Genomic DNA, 20,891 nt, shown 5'->3' with positions numbered 1-20,891 from the left:
GAGACAGACAGTCGAATGAGTCATTTACTCAGTCAAACTTTTTGCTAGCTTGGTAGCTTGCCATGCATCACAGGAAGGCTTGCTTACTTCACTGCAACTGCGTTCAGTGCGAGGCCATGCCACATAATTCAACCCCATTTGCACATCAGGGAAGCACATGTAAGGTCCTTACCCCAAGGATGCCCCAAATCATTTTTTCTTTTTCAGTATACTTGAAACATGCATTCAGATTCAAGTTGTAATCAATGTGGTTCTACACAGTGGTGATGCTGCCTTTGCTGTGGCTTTTGAACTTTATTATTTATCTCTGTTGACCTGCTTGTGATGCTAAAGGTATGCAAATTACTTTTGAATGTTTGGCCTATTTCCCCAGTGTTCCCAATTTCTTTCTCTTTTACTGTAATCAGAAGTCAATAAAATAACGAAGGGTCTGTTTTAAAGCTACTGATAAAAGTTTGATGTTAGAAATTAGCTTAATAAAATCCAGGTTTTGAATGCAGATGTCTTAGTTTGAACACCTGGATGGTCAGTGATCTGTTTTTGAGCATAAAAAAAGCACTTAATACATTTGTAAGCTTATGGCAGCTAGTGGACGAATACTTTGGTTTGGTAGCTCAACTGAGGGCTGAATAAATGTGCAGTATGTGAGTTATGTCTTTCTGAAACAGCCCAAACATGCTCAGTTGTGGAACATGAATATCACATATTAGCTACACACAACTCATTATGAATTCCTTCAGCTCTCCTGGTCCCTGTGGACATTCATTTAGCTAATTATCTTGACCAGAGAGACCCATACATACTGAGGGGTTAAAGGTTCAGTGACTTGCTCAGGCTTTGACTGCACACACAGCATTTGATGGACGTTTTGGCAGTTACTGGTCAAGTTTTTTTTGTTAGCAGCAGTAGAATTTAATACAACCAACTCGTTCCAGCTCCATATGTTGCCATTATACGATTGTTTGCTCAGATGAGGCAGAACACTGAAAAGCCCTTCCACTGAACTCAACCAGTGTCTGGAAAATATCATGCTATGCATCTCATGCTTAAACCCCACAATTTATTTTTTTCAGCATAGCAGTCAGTAATTTCTTGCTTTGTGTGACAAAAGAGGCATATTCAGTCTTTACTGTTTGTATTTTGTGTGATTATTTGTGACAGATCTGATCCTCCATTTTCTTTTAACAGGGTGCTCAAGATCGGTACATTGGAGTGGTACCATGAAAACGTCCGTGCCCGCTTCAAACGCTTCGGCAGCGCCAAGGTGATGCGATCGCTCTTCAAGAGGTTGAGCGGAGAAAGCAGTTGCTCTCAGAATGACCTTGAAGGTGAGCAGTTCAATTTATGTATCAAGATGCTGTTGTGTGTTGTTTTCTATACAGAAAATATATGTGACGCTACTAAATTGGTTTTTGAAACGTTTAGGTTTCCCCAACATAATGCACATGACTTTAATACTTCTGTCTGGAATGTTTAAATCCTTGATCCACTTGTGAAAATAAGTATGTGGTAAGAAGATGATTAGCACAACTTTACCTAACAAATACTGTTAGTTTGGCCTTTTAGCAAAGAGATTAACCCCGCACCAGCTGACTGAAGCTGCTCAGTGGTCAACAGTCAAAAAAAGTAGTTATGCTGGGCAGCTGTCAAGTGGGGATCTGCAGCCTGTATGAACATGAAGCAGTGCTAATCAAAGGCTAAATGTGTTAGAATGACAGGTCTCAGGTCAAGGTTACTTTTAAGGGGCAACCCTAACAAATATCCATCTGTTCCACTCATTTCTTTACAAGCCCTCAGGAGGTGCTGCGGGTCACAAGTTGAGTCTGCCAGAGAGCATTGCTGGAACTTGAGCTTACCATAAGAAATCCTCAATAAATGAAAAGCTTCAAGGAGATTCAACAGCTGCATACTGTACTGTAACTGCATGGAAAATATGTCTCAGCCTTTAGAATCACACTCCGGCATCTAAAAGTTGGTGAAACACGTTCAGCGCATGTGTGAATTGTGTCGGTTTTTAAGTTCAAGAATCGGACTGCAATAATTCTTAGTATTTCCCATATTATCCCAGTGAACAGCAAAAGTCCAAGCAAGTAGCACAGATATTATCCTGCTGAATGCTACGCTATTAACCAAATCATATCCCAATGGAACACATATGGGAGATCAGAACAGTGCTCATCATAAAAAACACACCAAATTTGGAAATGTTACTCAAAACAATGGCAGGAGCAGAAAGTACTCTAGAAGCTCCTGGTGGTCCAACACCTTGCTAAGACACTTAAAGGTCCAGTGTGTAGGATTTAGTGGGATCTAGCGGTGAAGCTGCAGAATGCAACTAACTGAACACCTTTAGCGTATGTATTTGACAACCTTGGAGTGAGAACAGACTGTGGCTAAGTACACGAAAACACAAAGATTCCTATGTCTAGATGATTATACACTGAACTTGAATATTATATGCCATTTATGTCAATAGATCCTCCTAAATGTTACACACTCGACCTTTTAATGTTGCTCTTTTTCTTTAATTTTTCACCCATCTGTGTATGAGACCCTTCATTTTTGTGACACTGAGTCACAAGAATAAAGTTTCCTGTCTCAGATAGTAAGCAATCATCAGGATGCTGCCAAATCTGTCACAGGGATTTTTATCTCTTCCATCTTTCCTGTTTTTCCGGCTCTGGCTCCTCACAGCTGTGCCGAGTGCTGTCACAGACTAGTGTCTCGGGCCTGGATACAGCTCGGCACCAGGTCCTCCATTGTCAGGCTTTTGTCCTTATCTGACCAGTGTACTCGAAAACTCATTTCCACTGACATTTCCACAGCCTACTGTACCTCTGCAGACATTACTACCAGAGACTCTAATGTGGTGACAAGTCCTGTTTATGTTTGCTGCTTGTGTTTAAAGTCTGATGCAGTGACGATATGAGGCTTCATCAAAACCTTTCCAGCACTTTTTGCTCTCCTTTTTAAGTTGCTCACACAGCATTGCCACTATCCTCTGGCCACACCCGGAGCGTATAAAACAAGTGCCCTTGGAACACGACTGTATTTCAGTTTTAAGCATTATTATACACAGCAGGTCTCCAGTGAGATCATAGCATCAGGAGATCAATGAATTATGAGGAGGCAGCCGCGACTCCTGGTACTGCTTATGCTGAGTCACCCTCGAGGATTTTGGGAATGGATACAGAGCAAGTTGGTTGGCTGGCTTAGCCCAGCGGGCCTTGTGATCATCCAGTCACATGTCTCCCATTCTGTGCCTGGGGCCCTGCAGCTCTCCACCGACCAGAAGCAAGGAAAGGGATAGAGAAAGAGGGTGGGAGAACAAAACTTCTGTTTGTCATGTATTTATGTGAAATCTAGCTCTCGGAGCGCACAGATGCAAGTTGTAGTTATGAAACACAGTCATAAATATGCATGTTAACAGATGCATTATGTTTAAAAATGATCGCCAACTCATCACATTCATGTGACCACATGGATTGAATTCAACATGCATGACTGTACTCACACACACACACAGACAGATGCATTCTTTTGCTGTCTTTCTTTCTGTATGTTTTCTGCTGTGGTCCGTTGGGCCCCCAAAGCTCGGAGGGTGTCATCCTATGTGTCTTTGTGCACACTGAGATGTTACAGTGATTCTTACAACAGAGTCTTTGTTCACATACGTTGCATATAAAAGGAGTTCAACTCAATTACTTGGCTAACCCCAGCTCCTCAGTTTAATGGTGCTACTGCTGCTTCGGATTATTATTTTATGTGGAAAGTAAGGACTACCTGAATTATCCCAATTTGCTGAGCTATTTATTATAGTTACATAATGGCAAAATTGCAAACCTCATCTCAGTCATTTTCATTGTAGGAGACAAGAGTGAGAAGGATAAATTATATGAAACATAACTAAATAAGCAATGTCTTCTTTCATCTTCTCTGTTTTCCAGAGACCCATGAGTGTGACACACACCACAATGAGTACACTAAACTAAATGACTGATCCAAATCATAGGGAAAGGTCAGATATTGTTGACAGACACATACATGTTTTGATTTAAATGTATCCTTCTTTCCCTTTTATTTAACAGTTTGGTGCTTTTAACCTTCTTACCTCATATAACCTGAGAACATTTCTGCAGGCTCTGTGAGACTGCACTTAAGACACAGGTGAGCTTTGAGCTGTCGTCATTAGTTTAGCAGGTATTTCAGTCCCTTCAGGAAGTTAAGATGTTGCTAGTTAATGCAAATTCAGTCAATCCTAGTGAATTCTGAACTTTGTCCAATAACTGTAACAAAATTGCAGACCATGCAGACGTGCAACGCGGACATCTTACAATTACCTTGAGAGGCTTTTCAGTAACGTTTCTTGGAGCTTTCCACGCTTTTGTACAATACCAAAACATCTATTTTTAAAGATTTTTGCAATTTTCCCCCTTTGTCCCTCAATATCATTGCAATTTTTTTTCGAAAAGTTGCCGTGAAATCTGGTATTTTAGGACGCAACAACCACTCAAAAAGCCCTCGAAGTCCTGGAGGGACTTTGTATTTGGTCTTAAACCAAAGCACTGGGCAAATTTAAATGTGGATGTAAAATTCAAATTCATTGTGATTGATCTTCTGTGCAAAATGTCATCCATTAAAAATAGTTTGAGATATCTCAATTGATTAAAGTGATGGACCGACCGACCAACGGACACTGCCATCTCTAGAGCCAAGTTACCAGCCTAATTAAAAAATAATGAAATAGATGATTTACTTTTTTCTTTAGGGGACTTAGACTCTTGACTCATGGCTCCAGCCCTGGTCACACATTTTCAGTTACTTGTTGGAGTCATTTTCACTGCATCTGGGTGGTCAAGGCTAGATTAGGTAAAACGGGGGAGTACCACATCCACAGGGGTTTTAAAGGCCCCATCCCTGTAAATTGTTTGTGGCCATTTGATTAATTGGAAATTTCTTTGGGGAATATGCATTGCAAAACGTTTTTACCAGGGGGTCAGTTTGAGCCCACACATTGTTTTTTAGCCCGGGGCCCCTTTGAGGCTTAATCCAGCAATGTGTGTGGTCTTACTTAGATCCACTTGGGAGTCACATTAATGTTTAATAACTAGTGTACTTACAATAAGATGAAGCCAGACTGTTTAATTATTTGTAAACAGAATAATACTGTAAATCAGGGTTATTTGAAATGTAGTCTCAGTATTAAATATTCATTACTCGGCTATTAAACGGATCCATTTGAACGTTGGAGTTTTGAACGTCTCATACAGTGAGTACAGTGGTTTGGGAACAGACCAGAAGGGTCTGGTTAGGCTGGTACAGTCAGCGCTCGCCTGGCTTTTATTAATATTGGCATATCGAGAGTTGAAGAGCAGAGCCAGGGAAGTTTTAGTCAGGGAAGGGTCAACAAATCATTAGAGGGAGTTATTACTACTAATATATCATTAGAGGTTTTAGATTTAGAGATAATACTAAAAGTTGTACTAATGGTGCTTTTTAGAGTCTTTTGTGTCACATGTTCTCTGCAGTGCAGTAACTGTTGTTGTTGTTGCTTTGCATGAGCTTTTCACTTTGTCTGCTGATCTGGCGAGCTCACTCTTGAACTTTTGCTTCTCCCCGCAGCTTTTCTTGTTCCCAGTCGGTCCTTCCTCTTTCTCTCTCTCTCTCTCTCTGTAAGAAGGAATTGTTACGTAGAGATGCAACAACCCAACATAAACAACTCTCATAAAGAGGTGCTGAAAACACACAGTGTTCCTTCCTTTTGCCTCCCAGCACTGCAGATGGAAATAGAAAAAGCACTTGATTTGTTGCAAGGCGTACAGTGTTCCCCCTGCTGTAAAGACAAAGGTCATGGGTAAGAGTGACCCAGCGGGTGTGAAAGAGGTGTTATTCTCTATTCATGGTGAACTTAGTTTTCATAATGTGACTGTGAGGTTTGCTTACACAGGAGAGTCATAAATGCACGCTTTAGGTCAACGCTAACATGTCTGCCTTCTTTATCAGCAGATGGATATGAGGAGCACAGTATGGACGGCACGGATTCACAACACTACAAAGGGGTAATTCATTTAATTTTTATTATTTTCTCTTACGATTGAAACACTTGTACACGTGTGGTTCTTTCCGCTTTGCTACTAATGCTTAATCTCTGTTTGCTCTGTTGAGGACAATAAATAAATAGACATCTTGCAGCTATTTCGTAGACACTTAAGTTTTAGTGAGTTTGTAGCCAGCAGGAAGCATTCCAGTGATATGCATCATAAAACAAAAAGCAGATATCAATTTGTTCTCAGCAGAGCGTTTGTTAGTTCTGGTGATTTTTACTGCTAATTTACGTTGAGACATGTGGAAACCGGTAAACAACACTCGATTCACTTCAGTTCTGTTGATTTGTTTCCTGTTACTTCATTATAAAGGTTTTTAGTGAGGGAAATCAAAGCAGATCTGCAAAAACAGACAATTTCATTCAAGTCAGCATTTGTGCACGCAACAACTTGACACCGATGTATGCAATGCTGTCGGGTCAGAAAACAGAGGTGCTCGTCTGCACTGGGTTATCTATGTGATCTAGGTCAGCCATCATGAGCAACTGGAATTCTTTGACAGCTTGAGACAACTAAGGCATGGTCGAAACCGACGCTAGCAGCGGTGCATTGTGGGTAAATACCAGGCTGTAATGCATCCACATACACACACACACACAGACATAATCCAATCCAAGTCCGAGCAGAGTTGAAAGAGCGTCTGGTTCAAGTCCTGAGATTGTTAAAAAAAAAAGGGGGGGGGGCACTGAGTCCACTGGAATTCAACGTAAAACCAAAACTACTATTGTTTACACCACAGTCTCTGTGTAATGTGGGAGCTAAGCTTTGTTTATTTTCAATCACTGCAGCGGCTGCTGAGTAGAAGAAAATGTTGACGGGACTCTTGGGCTCTCCCGGGTCTGTGGATGCTTTGTCTTTGTTTTCCAGTGTGACTACTGATGTCTTATTTACATCTCATATGATTGGACATTTGATGGGTGACAGACTTACAGGAAAGGCCGAGTGGAGCTTCCTCCTGCATCCCTCGTTTGATTTTTCACTTCGACAGAGTGCCCTCTACTGTTTCAAATAGATTACTGCCTGTTGAAACACCCCAGGAGCCTCTGTCAGAAACACAAGGCTTGTATCTGGGTCTTTAAAAGAAGCACAGCATGTTCCCCTCATGTAATAACATTACATTTATAGCTGCAGTAGGTAGCTTTTCTAAGAATAACTTTTTATCTTATTTGCTAAAACATTTCACTATATCCTGATAGTAGTGCACGAGACAGATCATCTGTGAGAAAACCAGCTTCCTCTGACTCCTCCTTGTGCTCCTAACAACATTTGCAAGAATCCACCTCATCTGAAGGAAAACAACCAATCAGAGCCGAGACAGATGGTTGATTGTTGAGTCTGAATGAAAAAATATTCATTCTGCTGCACAATAAAAACAGATTTTTAACCCGTTTCCCTAGTTGCACCAGTTTTTTCTATAATCCAAACAGATCTCTATCTATGTATCTCTATTATTAATTATGTTGGCATGTATTGATGATATTTTCCAATATTTTCATACAAAATAATTTATATTCTGCTTGTGTTTTACATAAATAGCACGTATATGTGTCATTTCTGGCTGCACGGATTAGAAAATACAATTCAAACTTGCAGAAATTAGTTTAAAAGAGTCTTTAAGTCGTCTAACAATGCCTACAGAACAGCACTAAGTGGTGTTAACCTTTTTAAAATGATCCACATACAGTAGGCCTGATGGTTTTGATTAAATGTTTGGGTGAGGATTTTCTCTTGGGGTTGAATCCTTCCTTTTCTCTCTTTCTTACCCTTCTGCTCTCTCTTTGGTGACGGTGTTTTTTCCCCCTTTTCTGCTCTTCTAAGATGAAAAAGGCCAAAAGGCGGCTAACCGTCGATCCCATTGATTTCGAACTGGGCTGCGACTACTCTATCGAATCAAGAGGACGGTCAATTCAGGTAAAGGATGGACAACCCCAGAACTAACAGCCCCCGCCCGTCCCGACTCAACCAGACTAATCTGCATGCCTTCATACAACAGGCCTCTGTCTGTTTCTTCTTTAGCTTGTTTCTGTTTTCTTTCTTTGCCAAACTGTTGTCTGGTTCGGCGAGACAATATTACATTAGTGTCAAGCACTGTCATTATTTATTCTCGTATCTGGCCACAATACACTGGTTGTGTACATCCAGATTCTGCATGCTTGCGTGCGCAGACGCTAACATATGTTGTCAGCTCATTAACATAATGAACACTTCACAGAATATAAAGAGACTCAACACATGAAACCAAGCCAACTGTGGCTGTATCATTTGGGGAACATGTAGAAAATGGACTCTGAAAAATGAACTAGAAAGTAAACTAAGGGAAAGTTTGGACGTGCTGAGACACTAACACACCAAACTAATGCCAGTAAACATCAGTTGTGATTGGAAATTTAGCTAAATATAACATAATTCACCTACTGTGCTACCACTTCATTATTTCACTCTCATTCTCCCATTATTGTCTTTGCTTAATTACACTATTTCTATTATTAATCAAAACATATAATTTTCATGCAGAGTATGAATAGGAATTTTTTACTGTAGCTGGTAACTTCATCTACTTAGTAGTCATATATGTAAATGCAATAACTCATTTCGGAGGTACTTTTATCATCTAAAATTAATTTATGTAGCTTTAGATTTCCCAATTATTGTGGACAAACTTTGTATTTTTCTTACTATTTTTGTGACAACCCAATGTCTCCACCCATGCACCATCTTCCACCGACCTACCGAAGCCTGAAACACAAAAGCTCCTTTGCTAATGCATGCAAGATTTCTCCCAGTAGCACTCACCACTCTCCGTCCCCGTTCTCAGACCCCGGTGTCCCAGGACATCATGGACATGGACGTGGGTGTGAGGGAGTCGATGCTTGCTGAGGCTGACATGGCCTCGGTTTTCCAGCAGATTCTGGAGGAGCAACGCGAAGGTCTGGAGCTGGGAATGGCGCCACAGCAAGGTAAAGAAAGGAGGAAACACAGCTAAATGGTTTCAACAAACTGCTGGATAAAAACAGCAAATTCACATCTACAGCATGTACACAACCCTTCTATCACAGGAGCATGGTGAGGAACCATTCTGCTGAGTTAGTGACAATGTTACTTATGAGATACAAGGCCTCGCTTGCTATAATGGAGCTCCACAACTTTAAAGAATTGGCATTACTTTCTTAAACATGAAATTCGGCCACTTTTCCACATGACACGTAATTTTCTAAGATAGCATAAGTTTCTTGCTGTCAGCTCCGGTTAACTGACTACAAAATAAACCAATGCTTGGTTTACTAAATTAGCATGTCAGCTTGCTAGCTATACTACTAAATAAGCATTACTATGGAAACACACAACGTTAGCAGGCTATTTATCGGCAATACTTTCAAGATTTGTCTGTACAGCCAGTTACAATATTGTTACAGTCAATACATTACACTCATAAGCTACAGGGTTAATGTTAGCGGTACATGTACTTCCATGGTATTGTTTGCTAACCTAGTGACCAGTTTTATAACATACAGCGTAAAAGACACGAGAGACTTCCTTTTGCAGGCAAAAGTCCAGTTTTCCCACAACATAGGATTATTATTTCGTAATTTACTGTATCTTATTATTCCACATTGTATTATCAATAATAATAATTATATAATGTATTATATTACATACTTGGGCGAAGTTGATCAGATTGCAGACCAACAAAGTAAAAATTTGCTGGTTTAGTTCATGAAGAACGCAAATGATGTTAATAATTTAGTAACCTGCATAATTGTGCTAATAAGTTAGCATCAGAATTTACACCATAGAAAAATCCTATGCAACACAAAGTAAGCTACTAATTAAACTAGTTAACGCTGAACGCAACCTGCACCAAAATCATCTTTTTAAGCTGTTTTGCAGCCACAAGAACAAGTTTTGACTTAACTTAAATGTAGAAACACCCCCTCATATCTTCTCCAGATGACCTTGCGTACCCAGACAGCCGAACTATTCCATCTCGCTCCATCTCCCGGCTCAGCTACTCCTCATGTGGCAGCGGTAGCGCCTGGGGCCCCCGGAGCAGCAGCAGCTATCTGCCCGGCCCTGACGACTCGGAGGGGGAGGATGACCACGGCCAGCCCTACCCTCTCTACCAGTCTCATCTGCGCCCCTGCAGCCACACCTCCCAGGAGAGCCTTAACTCAGCGACCCCTGCGCCACAGGTCTTTCAAAAAAATCTTTCATCTTTAAATCATCATTATATATCATTAATTAGGCACTTTTGGGACACTCATAAATCCAGTTTTAATATTTTTCACATTGTAATAACGTCAGTAGAAGGTTTTTATTCTGTGGGATGAGGAAGGTCTTTGGGTTCATTATATATTTGGCCTGCAGTCCTCACCCCTTAACACATTGTGAATTAGAGATGTGACATTCACAATCAATTCCCATCACGGCACGTATATTCTGTCTGATATCAATCAACTTTATTGACGTATATACAAACCATATGGCTTTTAACGATGGATTATAAAAGTTGATTGTTTTTTGCTTGGCACAGTTTAAAAGAATTTTAGACCAAGAGACACTCAAACCAAAGAAACATTCAACTTACTGATAAAAGGGTGGCTATTATTTGATTTTTTTTTTACTATTTTTTGCTTTACCTTATCAGAAGAAGAAACAGACAATAAGAAAAATGTCCCACATGGTATAACTCAGAGCTCAAGTTGGAAGGAATTTACCTTATTAAAAGCAGCAATAAAGACCATAAACAAAACTCTTACAATCATAAACTTAACCTTTCCCCCTGTTTAGGTTGTAAGAAAAATGCCTAGTTTGGCACAAACCCTCTGTATATGATATGATCTTGTACAATAATTAATCATGCTTTCACATTTATTAGCTAACAAACTGATTTTCCTTTTATTACTCCAGGTCCTTCTAGCAGAAAACACACAAACACGAGTTCATCGGGCTGACACGCTGAGTGATGTTGTGGCGACAGCTGCTAGATCAGAGGGAGCTTACGTACATTACATCAGTGTCTATTTATGTGTTAGCATACAAGTCAGTCCCTGGAAGGGATCGCAACAACTGTTCACTGGGAGCAGATAAAAAACAGACTGTGTTTACCATTAGTTTGACTGTTTAGTGCGCAGACAGAAATCAATACATGTCTACATGTGTCCTTGTGTGCCCTCCGGGGGGGTTGAGTTCATACAGAAGCGTATTTCTGCCACGCCAGTAAAAACTATATTAGGATATTTTTCACGATATAACAAGATGTTTTTATTACGCTCAAACTATTTTTGAGTTTTTCACCCAAAAATGGTCCATTGTAGTTTAAATTCTGCTGCTTGACTCTAAGGAGTATACATCATTATCAGGTCAGGTCTCCTTTACTAGGCTGGTCTGGATTTTAGAGAAATGTCTCTCTGTGGATTCAAATGAATGATGGACTCATTTTTATACAAGTAATAATCATACTGGTTTAAATAAACAGTTTGATAGTATTGGTAGTAGTTAAAGGCCTGTCCCATACAGAGGCCTGTTCGCCATCCTGGGAAAAACAATCAGGTTGCAGAACACTACTGAATGATTAAAGTTATGACGTGGTAACTCATGTTATAACAATAAAAGTTATTGTGTAAAAATATGAAAATATCTTGAATTTGCAAATTATTTTGTTATAACAATAAACTTTCCACTTTATAACATGACACTGAGATGCTTGTCTTTTTGTGGCATGGCAGCAATACGCCGTCCTAGATTCAGACACAGTGTGGAGGTTAGTGTTGAATTATTGAGGTATGACTGGAATAATCTGAATCAAAATGTGTTTTTGTGGTCATTAAAGATAAGAAATATGAAAACAAATTAAGTTAAAAAAAGAAAAAAAGGCCCTGATGTTATCAGCCCCACCTGGCTGTGCTGATCGCCACCTTTGATATCTCGTGTCATGGCAGCTTTGTCTCACAGCTGGACAACAGGCCAGGAGACACAAACAGGACGCCGACAGCCCAAACATGTGCCTGTCAGACATCAAAAACCTGCCGTGATAATCCTCATTGGCTGCGAGGCCCGAGCTCAACGCAGACACCGGTGACTCATCGGGGTCTGTCGCGTCCTGACGGTTCTGATTCCGATCTGGAAAACATTTTGAGCCACTGAAGCGAGGTTAAAAGCGAAGTGACGTATGCGATTTTGATCGTGTTTGTGAAACAAGACATCAGGATGAGTCAGCAAGCACAGACTGTGTACAGGCTCAGGGCACATGTGGGGCAGATAGGGTGTAGAGCAGGCTTTTTCCTTGAGGGACCCCTTTTTCTATCATTTAGCAAACTAAGTAACTGCCTGCGGGAGGAAGTGTTTTAGTAACATTTGTAAACAAGCCCTCGTTATGGCCGTTCGGGAAGAACTGCCAGTTTTTGACACTTACATGTTGGCCTAGTTTGCTGTCTTATTTTCTTCTGGTGTGTTGGGTTCTGAAACACGAATGACGTACATTCAAAACTCTGCTTGAACGCATTCCTGTGTAGACAAAGACAGAGGACTGGAAATAATGGGCTTCTCACGCTGACATCTCAATGCATCCAATCATATGTCGGCGGAAACAGCCCTAAATTCAGCTGATCTGGTTATAGGTTAGGATGAGGTTAGGAATAGTGTCGTAGTCTGAGAGGAACTATTGTCTGAGAGGCACAACGCAGGGCAAAGAGGTCAGTTTCACATCAAACACATGTCTGACTGTCTGCTTGACTTCCTGAGTTGAATATGACTGATTGCATTATAACCCGTCATCCAAAGGAAACGTGCCTTTTATTTCACTCGTGCAAAAGATAAACTACATATACAGCATCATTTCTAGGAGATTTTATTTTTTCTCCCTGTCGACATTTATTTCATCAAACTGATTTCAGAGAGGACCCTCTCAATTATTGTGAAATCAGATTTGGGGATGAGGTGATTTGGCTCAGAGCTCAGACTGATGAAACCATGTGAAAGTGCAGCATGGACTTTATTAGGAGGGGAATAAATTGAAGGCCATCTGTATTTGAATGCACTATTTCTGGGTCAATTAGTTTTTTTATTTGAGTGAAAGTGGCATCATATGAAACGCAGAGAGTGTTTTCAACAGTCCTGTGTAAACTGAACTGCAGTGTTTTGTATCTTGTTTTGAAGAAACTATTCCTTCCTTCTATGCTTCTGTTATCCTTCGATCATTAATTGGCTTAATTGTTAATTACATTGAAACAAAAAATGTTTGTCAGCGACACTGATGAGCCAAAAATAGATCTTTGACAATAAAAACTATGACGAAATGTGTGTTTTGTTGGGGGATTATCACACATTTTAAAAATGTATATAATTTTCCCCCAATAAGACCCCCTTTATTTATAACTAACACTGCTTTGTCACTTGACCAGCCCGCCAAAACCCGTTATACAGCCCGCTCAGCCTGGGTCCTGTGGGTTGTGAGTATTAAAGGTGTTATTTATGAGGGTAAAACACTTGATACTGTCACCTTTACTCCTATACCTATTTCCTATATGGCCTAATTAAACTATTTTAATATATATAACTATTTTATTTTCATTGACTAAAACTGTACTTAAATGTTATGTGCTATCGTCAACTAAAACAAGAATAATACAATGAAGGATGTAACTAAAACTAATAAGCATTTTTATCCGAAAGACTAAGACTAAATGTAAAATAGCAGCCGAACACTGGTTCACTTTTATTTCTTCATTATATCTTCATCATCTGACTGTAGCCTCCCTCTCTTTCTCCAGATCACTGACCTGAACAGACGCATGTCAGCCATTGAGACCCTCTTGAACCACTTAGAGCAGAAGGTCACCTCAACATACGACCAGGTAAATCCATTAAATTGCACAGAATCATCATCATCATCATCATCATCATCAAAAGGAGGCATTTGGTTTTATTATATGAACCTTTACTGGACACATAAATGCATTTAGTCAAGCAACAAACGATGTCCCGTTCCTCAGACGGCGCTCTGCATTCATACTCTTTGCTGCGCACACACACAGCTGATGTTAATTCAAGTCTGTGAGGACTGAGGGGGGATATATAGCCTGCTGGGACTTGGCCTTAACTTCACAGAATACACTGTTGATGACCCCTGAGTGACTGCCATGTTTCCATATGGATGCTTATGGCTGTATCTTAACATTTACCTGTCAGGAAATGCAGATATGTGCACACCATATGATGTGTGACGGTCTGCTCCATGGGCTGCTTTTTATTTCTTTCTAATTCATCCTGCTGCTCGCAAGTTGGTGAAGAGTGAACAGTGATATTTATTAGTCAGCTAGATGAAATCATTGTTGGTTTTGGACTATTTAAGGATCTCCTCCAGACATGTATTAATGTGTCTGATATGTTTTTTTCCACAATTTCCACATTAAAATCCTGAAAAAGGAATCAACTCCTTCTACCTCATTGAAAATAAATGTACAAATTTTGTTAATTGTAAAGTCCATTCTCAGTGTCTTTGCACTTGTGGCTTTATGTTTTTTACATCACACTTGTATAGGTTGCATACTGGACCAGGCTTGACTTCCAAACTATTTGTGATGTCACAAATCATCCTCATAAAATCAGATTTCAGTGAACACAGAGACACTTTTCACTTTCAGCAGATGAATGTGAAAACATCCTTCTAGTGTAAAAACTCTGCACAGACATCATTCAAACATCACACTGTAGGATCAAGAAGAAACAAATTAGCCTTAAAGCTAACAGCACTAATGACCTATGTGTGAAGTGTAAGGGGTTGCTACTAATGACAACCCTACAGAGAATTATCACCTGACTGCAGTTCTACAGAGCGTTTTTAGCATCTTTCAGCTCATTGTTTTTAGTTTAGTGTTGAATATGCAGCGGTCAACAGTTCAAACTTATGAACGTGGCCTTTCTCCTAACCTGCTGGTAAAGCTAAACGTGACCTGTGGGTTTATTCGAGTATTTAGCTTTCAGAAATGTTTTCTGTCCTAATAATGAGGCATTTTATGTGCAGCTCATTGTTCAAGCATTCTGATAATGAAGAGCGGCACACACTCCTCATATCCATCCTCCTCTCATCAACAGCGATGTCTCATGTGGGTTTGGTGTCTGTTTTTAATTGGAACGTAAGACCTGAAATCCACACCAATATCATCAGATAACATGCCAACCCACAAAGACAGCAAGCCGTAAACAAACACAGAACTTCAGCTCGCCTGGTAATTAGTGGCTATTCGCCTTCGAATGAGAGCAAAATGTGATAGACTCATGCTTTTTCCTCTTTCTTGTGGAAAACCACAGCTTAAATCAATTCAGCACATGTTTTTTGCCGGTTTTGAGTCTGCACGCAGCACATCCTGTGTTAATGTCCGTCTGATTACCATAGTAACAGGAGAGATGTGCTTTCATGCATCCAGGCGGTCTTCTAGACGTGAAATTTAAAAAAATTATTTTACCGCCTCACCTTCTTCTACAGCGATTTACAATTGGACGCAGCATTAGCGCCAATACCGGCTTATTTTTCACTGGAACAATATCAATCAAAAATGAACCTGCTTCTACTTTTTATCGCCTGTGTGTCCCCTCTGATAAAGTAATGAAGTTAGTTAATAATTATAACACTGAGGTTTTACTCTACTGTAAGATAGTTAGCCACGCATGCCAATGTTTACATTAGAGCAGCTGATCCGGAGCTGATCCGGAGCTGATCCGGAGCTGATCCGGACCCAGCAAACCCAGCAAAAAGAGGGATGTAATATTTACATTTTTATCACATTTATTAGAAGTTGGAACAACTAGGAAAGAAATATGGCAATTTTTTTTATTGATTATAATGATTGACTATAAACTTTGGCTCTGGGGGTCCGTGGTGTAATGTGAATCTATTGCGGGGGGCCTTGACGTGAAAAGGTTTGGGAACCTCTGCCCATCTGATCTGTTTGTCCTTGGTAAACTGCAGCACCCAGAGGAACGTTGCCTGCTTTTGCTCATCCAATCACTCATTTTAAGTCAAACAAAAACACACATTATAGATGATTTTTCTCAGACACGTACTCTCTGCTCTGTTCCTACAACCCAACCAGGCTCCTCCGACTCCAAACAGCACCTCTCCTCTTCCTCAGTGGGAGGAGGTGGACCTAGAGGAGCAGCAACTGAGACAGAAGCTGCACGAGATGACGGATAACATCAGTGACCACAGCCTGAGCTCGGATGAAGACGAGCCCAGCAGGCCACACTCCTCCCAAGAGATCCCGGCATGGAGAAGCCCAGAGGTGGAGGTCAAGCCCTCTAGACTACCTACCAGACCCACATCCAGAACAAGCATCATAATCTCCAGACTTGAGGAGGAGCAGCCTCAGCAGGTAGAGATCTCCCTGGCTGAGGAAGTAAAATTCTGTGTTCTTATGCAAGCATTCTTACTTGGATTAACACTCAACACAAAGTTTATTAGAAACAAACTGCACATCTGGATTGTTGCACTTAAAAAAAAACCAAAACAGCCAGGCTCATGAAATCCCATACCACCTCTGCTGGAATCCGGTTCAGGCACATACTGTAGTCATAAATCAAGTCACTCAGCCTTAGCGTTTATTTTTTCTTTGCAACCATTTCTCCAAGATTTTCTAAAACACAGAATTGACTTGAAAAATAGCTCCTTCTTCAGTTAATGTGCTAAGTTGCCTGAACTGTTTTCACTGGCATTTTTTCCCCTTTAAAGTAACAGAATGAACAGTGCTCTGGTGAGTAATGATATTCTGTTTTTTTCACATAACTTTAGTATAGGATTGTTCAAACTGCAATACCCTCTCCTAAGGATTTAAAGTATCACATAACACTAACTTGCACAAGCAGGAAAACACACTTGAAGTTAGAATCTGATAAAGCTCTAACTCGTGGAGTTGCCTGTTTTGTTTCCATTGTGACTGAAGGGGGCAAAGGTCAATGTGTTTTCTGTTCTGCTTATTATCAAACCAAATAGCTTTTTCTGTCTCACTGACTATAGTGAGCTATGAATGACAACCTGCCTCTACAGGATATGCTGTTTATGGAAGACTGACTGTTGCTGTTCATATAATAAAAGCTCTTCTAGACTTTCAAAATGTTACCATGACCGGGGACGCCCTGGTAGCTCCCCTGGTAGAGCTGTCGCCCCATGTACCAAGGCTGAGTCCTTGCTGCAGCGGCCATGGTTTCGACTTTGACCTGTGGCCCTTTGCTGCACATGATCTTACCGAAGCCAGTCAGAAGAGAGAAAACATCTTTTCCCTCGAGAAAATCCTCCGGTGCCGTTTCTTTACTCTTCCTTTAATGAAGAAATACTCTCCAGTTCTGATACAACTGATGCTAGCAGCATCTACACTAACCTCTTAGGCAGCCGCTATTGTTATCACTCCTCACACGCTGTGCCATATACATCTAGCGTTAAACCACACCTGTAGCTCATGCTGTAGCTACCAGTAGTTCCTCAGAGGACGCTGATTGGTCTGTAACTACTGTGTTCTGATACATATCCAGCTGCCTTGCAAGGTTAATAAAATGCCCCACCACCCCCACAAAAAAGAAAATTCTCAATCAATTTTTGACGTGGCAAAACAAATCAGCAATTGTTTTAATTTGTCCCATTTCTGTTGTAGACATATCTTTCAACAGAGAGCCTGGAGAGATCAAAGGAAAGCTTCAAAGGCTCAACGGCCTTACTGGTGGAGCTGGAGGACAAGGTAGCACAAGCAGCTGCCAACGTCCAGAACGCCCAGAGTGAGGTAAGAAGAAAAAAATATATATATATAATATACTTGTTTAAAAGAAATAGAAACAATAGAAGCATCAGTCACTTTCTCTCTTTTTACCTCAAGGTCTCTTACATAGAGAACAGGATCGCTGCCCTGAACGCTGCCGGCATGCCAGTGGATAAAAGAAGAAGGGTAAAGACATTTAACTATCATTGTCATGATTATAAATATTTGTTTATATTAAATACATTAAATATGTAAGTGTGAACTCAAACAAGTGCACAGGAAGCAGAGCTGTTCTAATGGGATAATGGACTTGACTTGGTGATCTTTGGCCCCGCCCACTTAGATTCAAATCAACCAATAAGATCATTTCTATTCCCTGAGCAGGTCTGTCTCTGATACATGCTTCTACACTCCATAGTGCCAAAGAAAAGGCTGATCAGTCATATATTTTCCCACATTCTCACTTTTTGCTTTTCTGTTTGTTTCCCGCTTTGGTGTCTTCCAGTCTGCAATCCCGATCCAAGCAAGAAGACTTTCCCACAACTTTCCCACAAGTAAGAACTGACACTGCTGCCCTTGAGCATAATCCCCAGGGCCTTTCGACTGACTCAAAACATCTTAACCTTGTTAAACTCAGAGAACATGATGATCTGTTTTGTGAGTCGGTGAACACTGAGTACTATTGTACTAGCGCTTCAGTTTTCCCATCTGTATGTCAGATACTGAAATTTCTCCACATGCAGAATTCCCACAGGCGTGCTGTTCTATGAACGGTAGAATATATTTTGAATAGTAGTTATAAAAAACTTAGAAACTCTGCTGGGACACTTTGGAAAAATGAAATATTGATATCATGTTAATAATACGCATATGATAATATTATGTAAATAATCCAGCACCTTTTAAATCATTTCTGTTTCTTTATGGCATTAGTGCACCTTAACGCTTTGACTGAAAGCATTATTTATTTTCTTATTCACATTTTATATAGATATCGCAATAATATCATTCTTTTGGCCAAGATAATCATGTAGTGAAAATCTGATATCATGACAGCCTCTTCTTCTAATTCACCTTCCAGTGCTAATAATGAAAATGCTTTTCTAACAGTGTTACTCTATATAAACTTCCAGCTTTTAGGTTTGTAACACAATGACATGGCAAACTGCAATTTGACTTTATAACTGTTCGAAGTTTAGAGCCAGTAGAACATGGATGTACAATGTAGTTGCTGTATGTTTCCAGGCCAGGTGGACAAGTTTGTGAGGAACTCCCTCTACAGGGGCTCCCTGACACAGAGGAACCCAGTGGCCAAGCCCAAGACCAGGGCTACCTTTGCGGTATGACCCCATTCTGCGGTGCTGGGTACAGTGAAGAGTTCAGTTCCAATAGTATATTGCTACCATTTGAAAAAAAAAACGCCTAACCTACACTGGCAAACGTAACTATAGGAAAAAATTTGAACATGTGATAGCAGATGCTTTAGTCTGTCCTAAAGATATTGAACTCAAAGGAATAGTCTGGCATTTTGGGAAATACACTTATTCACTTTCTTGCATTGATGAGCAGATTGATCTGTTAATTAGAGAGCTAGTGACAGGCGATTAGCAATTGTTTTTTAGAAATTAAAGTCAAGTCATTTTTATACTTTTGTTACAACAGATTAATTAGTGAGCTTGGAGGTGCTGGCAGGGAGATTCTGTTACCCCCTGTTTCCAGTCTTTATGCAAAGCTAAGCAAATTTTTTGTAACATTATATTTAACAAACAGACATAAGTGGTATTGATCGTCTCATCTCTTGGCGAGAATGCAAATAAACATTTCCCAAAATATTCAACCATTCCTTTGATTATTTTTCCATTCCATATGGATCTATTGCTGGAAACGAACTCTTCATTTACAGGTTACACTGGGCTTTGGCCTCTGCTTCTGGTGGATTATTTTGGTTTCCAATCAAGCTTTGTGGTGGTTTGAAATAATTGTATTTTTTTTAATTTTTGCTTGCTTCTTCCGTTTCAATCAAATAACAAATCCTTTTGCAATTCTTGCATTATTAAGAGTGTATGCCCAATGTGCCGACTTTATTATTTAATTATTCAAGTTGTTTAAATCTCTCTGCACTCGGTAAAGATAAGGTAAGGGATAATTGCATTTTCTTTCATTTGTGCTTCCTCTGTTTCAATCAAATAACAAATTCTGTTCAGTTCTTGCATTATAGAGAATGTACTCCTTGTGTGCCAGCTTTATTCAGTTACTAAAGTTGTTTAAATTTCTTTAAACTTGGTAAAGACAATAATCAAATCTTTTTTCAGTGTTAATTATTATGTTTTTTTACTTTTACACAAGCACTGATACTATTAATGTGTGCACATGCTTGAGTCTTTTGTTTTGCCTCAATTTAAATAAAGCAAAAAGAACTGAGAAGAAGCATTACAGGCGTAGTTAGATGATGGAATCTTAATCTTGCTGTGATCTTAAATACCCTAATGTGTATTCAACTTAGAAGGATTTAAAACACATGTGCATGCATCACACAGCTCTGTCTGAAAGGGGGTGTCACTGTTTCGACTGCCAAGATGTCTGAGATTAACGTACTTAAAGTTAACGATAAAGATATAAAGATTTGAGACAAGGCCACGCAGTATGCTTCAGGTGTATCTTTTTTTAAAGGAATCTTCTTCAACCATTAATGAGGCACTTTTTTGCTAACTTTTATATGTGTGGGAGCTAAAGATTATTGTCTTGGAGCTGAGCTGTGATCCAGACTCCAGCAGTCCAAGTCCAAGACACTGTTGAGCTTCCTTTTATATGTAATTTTCACTATTTGCTTATTATCCACCCTCTCCTCTATACGTACTAGTAAAGATAAAACAATGAGCACAAACACAATGATTATTTTTGAATTTTTGAATGAATGTGCTTTAATGTGCTCTATTGTCAATTTCCTGTCCATTTATTTGCTTTAATCATTCACAACCCTCAAATCTCGCACGGTGATTCATCAGCCATCAACAGGTTTATGGAGACATTACAGACCTGTTTT

At 39.9% G+C, this 20,891-nt stretch overlaps 1 protein-coding gene across 4 annotated transcripts in view; it reads left to right on the top strand.

Annotated features, from left to right (window-relative positions):
• mlphb (melanophilin b) overlaps window positions 1-20,891 on the top strand; it is a 35,805-nt gene that overhangs the window by 12,961 nt on the left and 1,953 nt on the right. For 2 of the 4 annotated variants that reach the window (XM_035675907.1, XM_035675908.1), the window contains 11 exons: window positions 1,189-1,328; window positions 6,004-6,059; window positions 7,923-8,015; window positions 8,920-9,061; window positions 10,053-10,294; window positions 13,874-13,957; window positions 16,196-16,474; window positions 17,747-17,872; window positions 17,966-18,034; window positions 18,354-18,402; window positions 19,094-19,188. In XM_035675907.1, the coding sequence (XP_035531800.1) occupies window positions 1,189-1,328; window positions 6,004-6,059; window positions 7,923-8,015; window positions 8,920-9,061; window positions 10,053-10,294; window positions 13,874-13,957; window positions 16,196-16,474; window positions 17,747-17,872; window positions 17,966-18,034; window positions 18,354-18,402; window positions 19,094-19,188 (1,375 nt within the window). The remainder of the gene's footprint in view (window positions 1-1,188; window positions 1,329-6,003; window positions 6,060-7,922; window positions 8,016-8,919; window positions 9,062-10,052; window positions 10,295-13,873; window positions 13,958-16,195; window positions 16,475-17,746; window positions 17,873-17,965; window positions 18,035-18,353; window positions 18,403-19,093; window positions 19,189-20,891) is intronic. The other 2 variants (XM_035675910.1, XM_035675909.1) reach the window with 2 other exon arrangements.

The sequence above is a fragment of the Morone saxatilis genome, unplaced genomic scaffold (assembly GCF_004916995.1).
Source record: "Morone saxatilis isolate NCDOM2014 unplaced genomic scaffold, NCSU_SB_2.0 Contig5, whole genome shotgun sequence".
Lineage (NCBI taxonomy): Eukaryota > Metazoa > Chordata > Actinopteri > Moronidae > Morone > Morone saxatilis.
The sequence above is the reverse complement of the archived record's forward strand: the minus strand, read 5'-3'. Positions and strand labels throughout refer to the sequence as shown.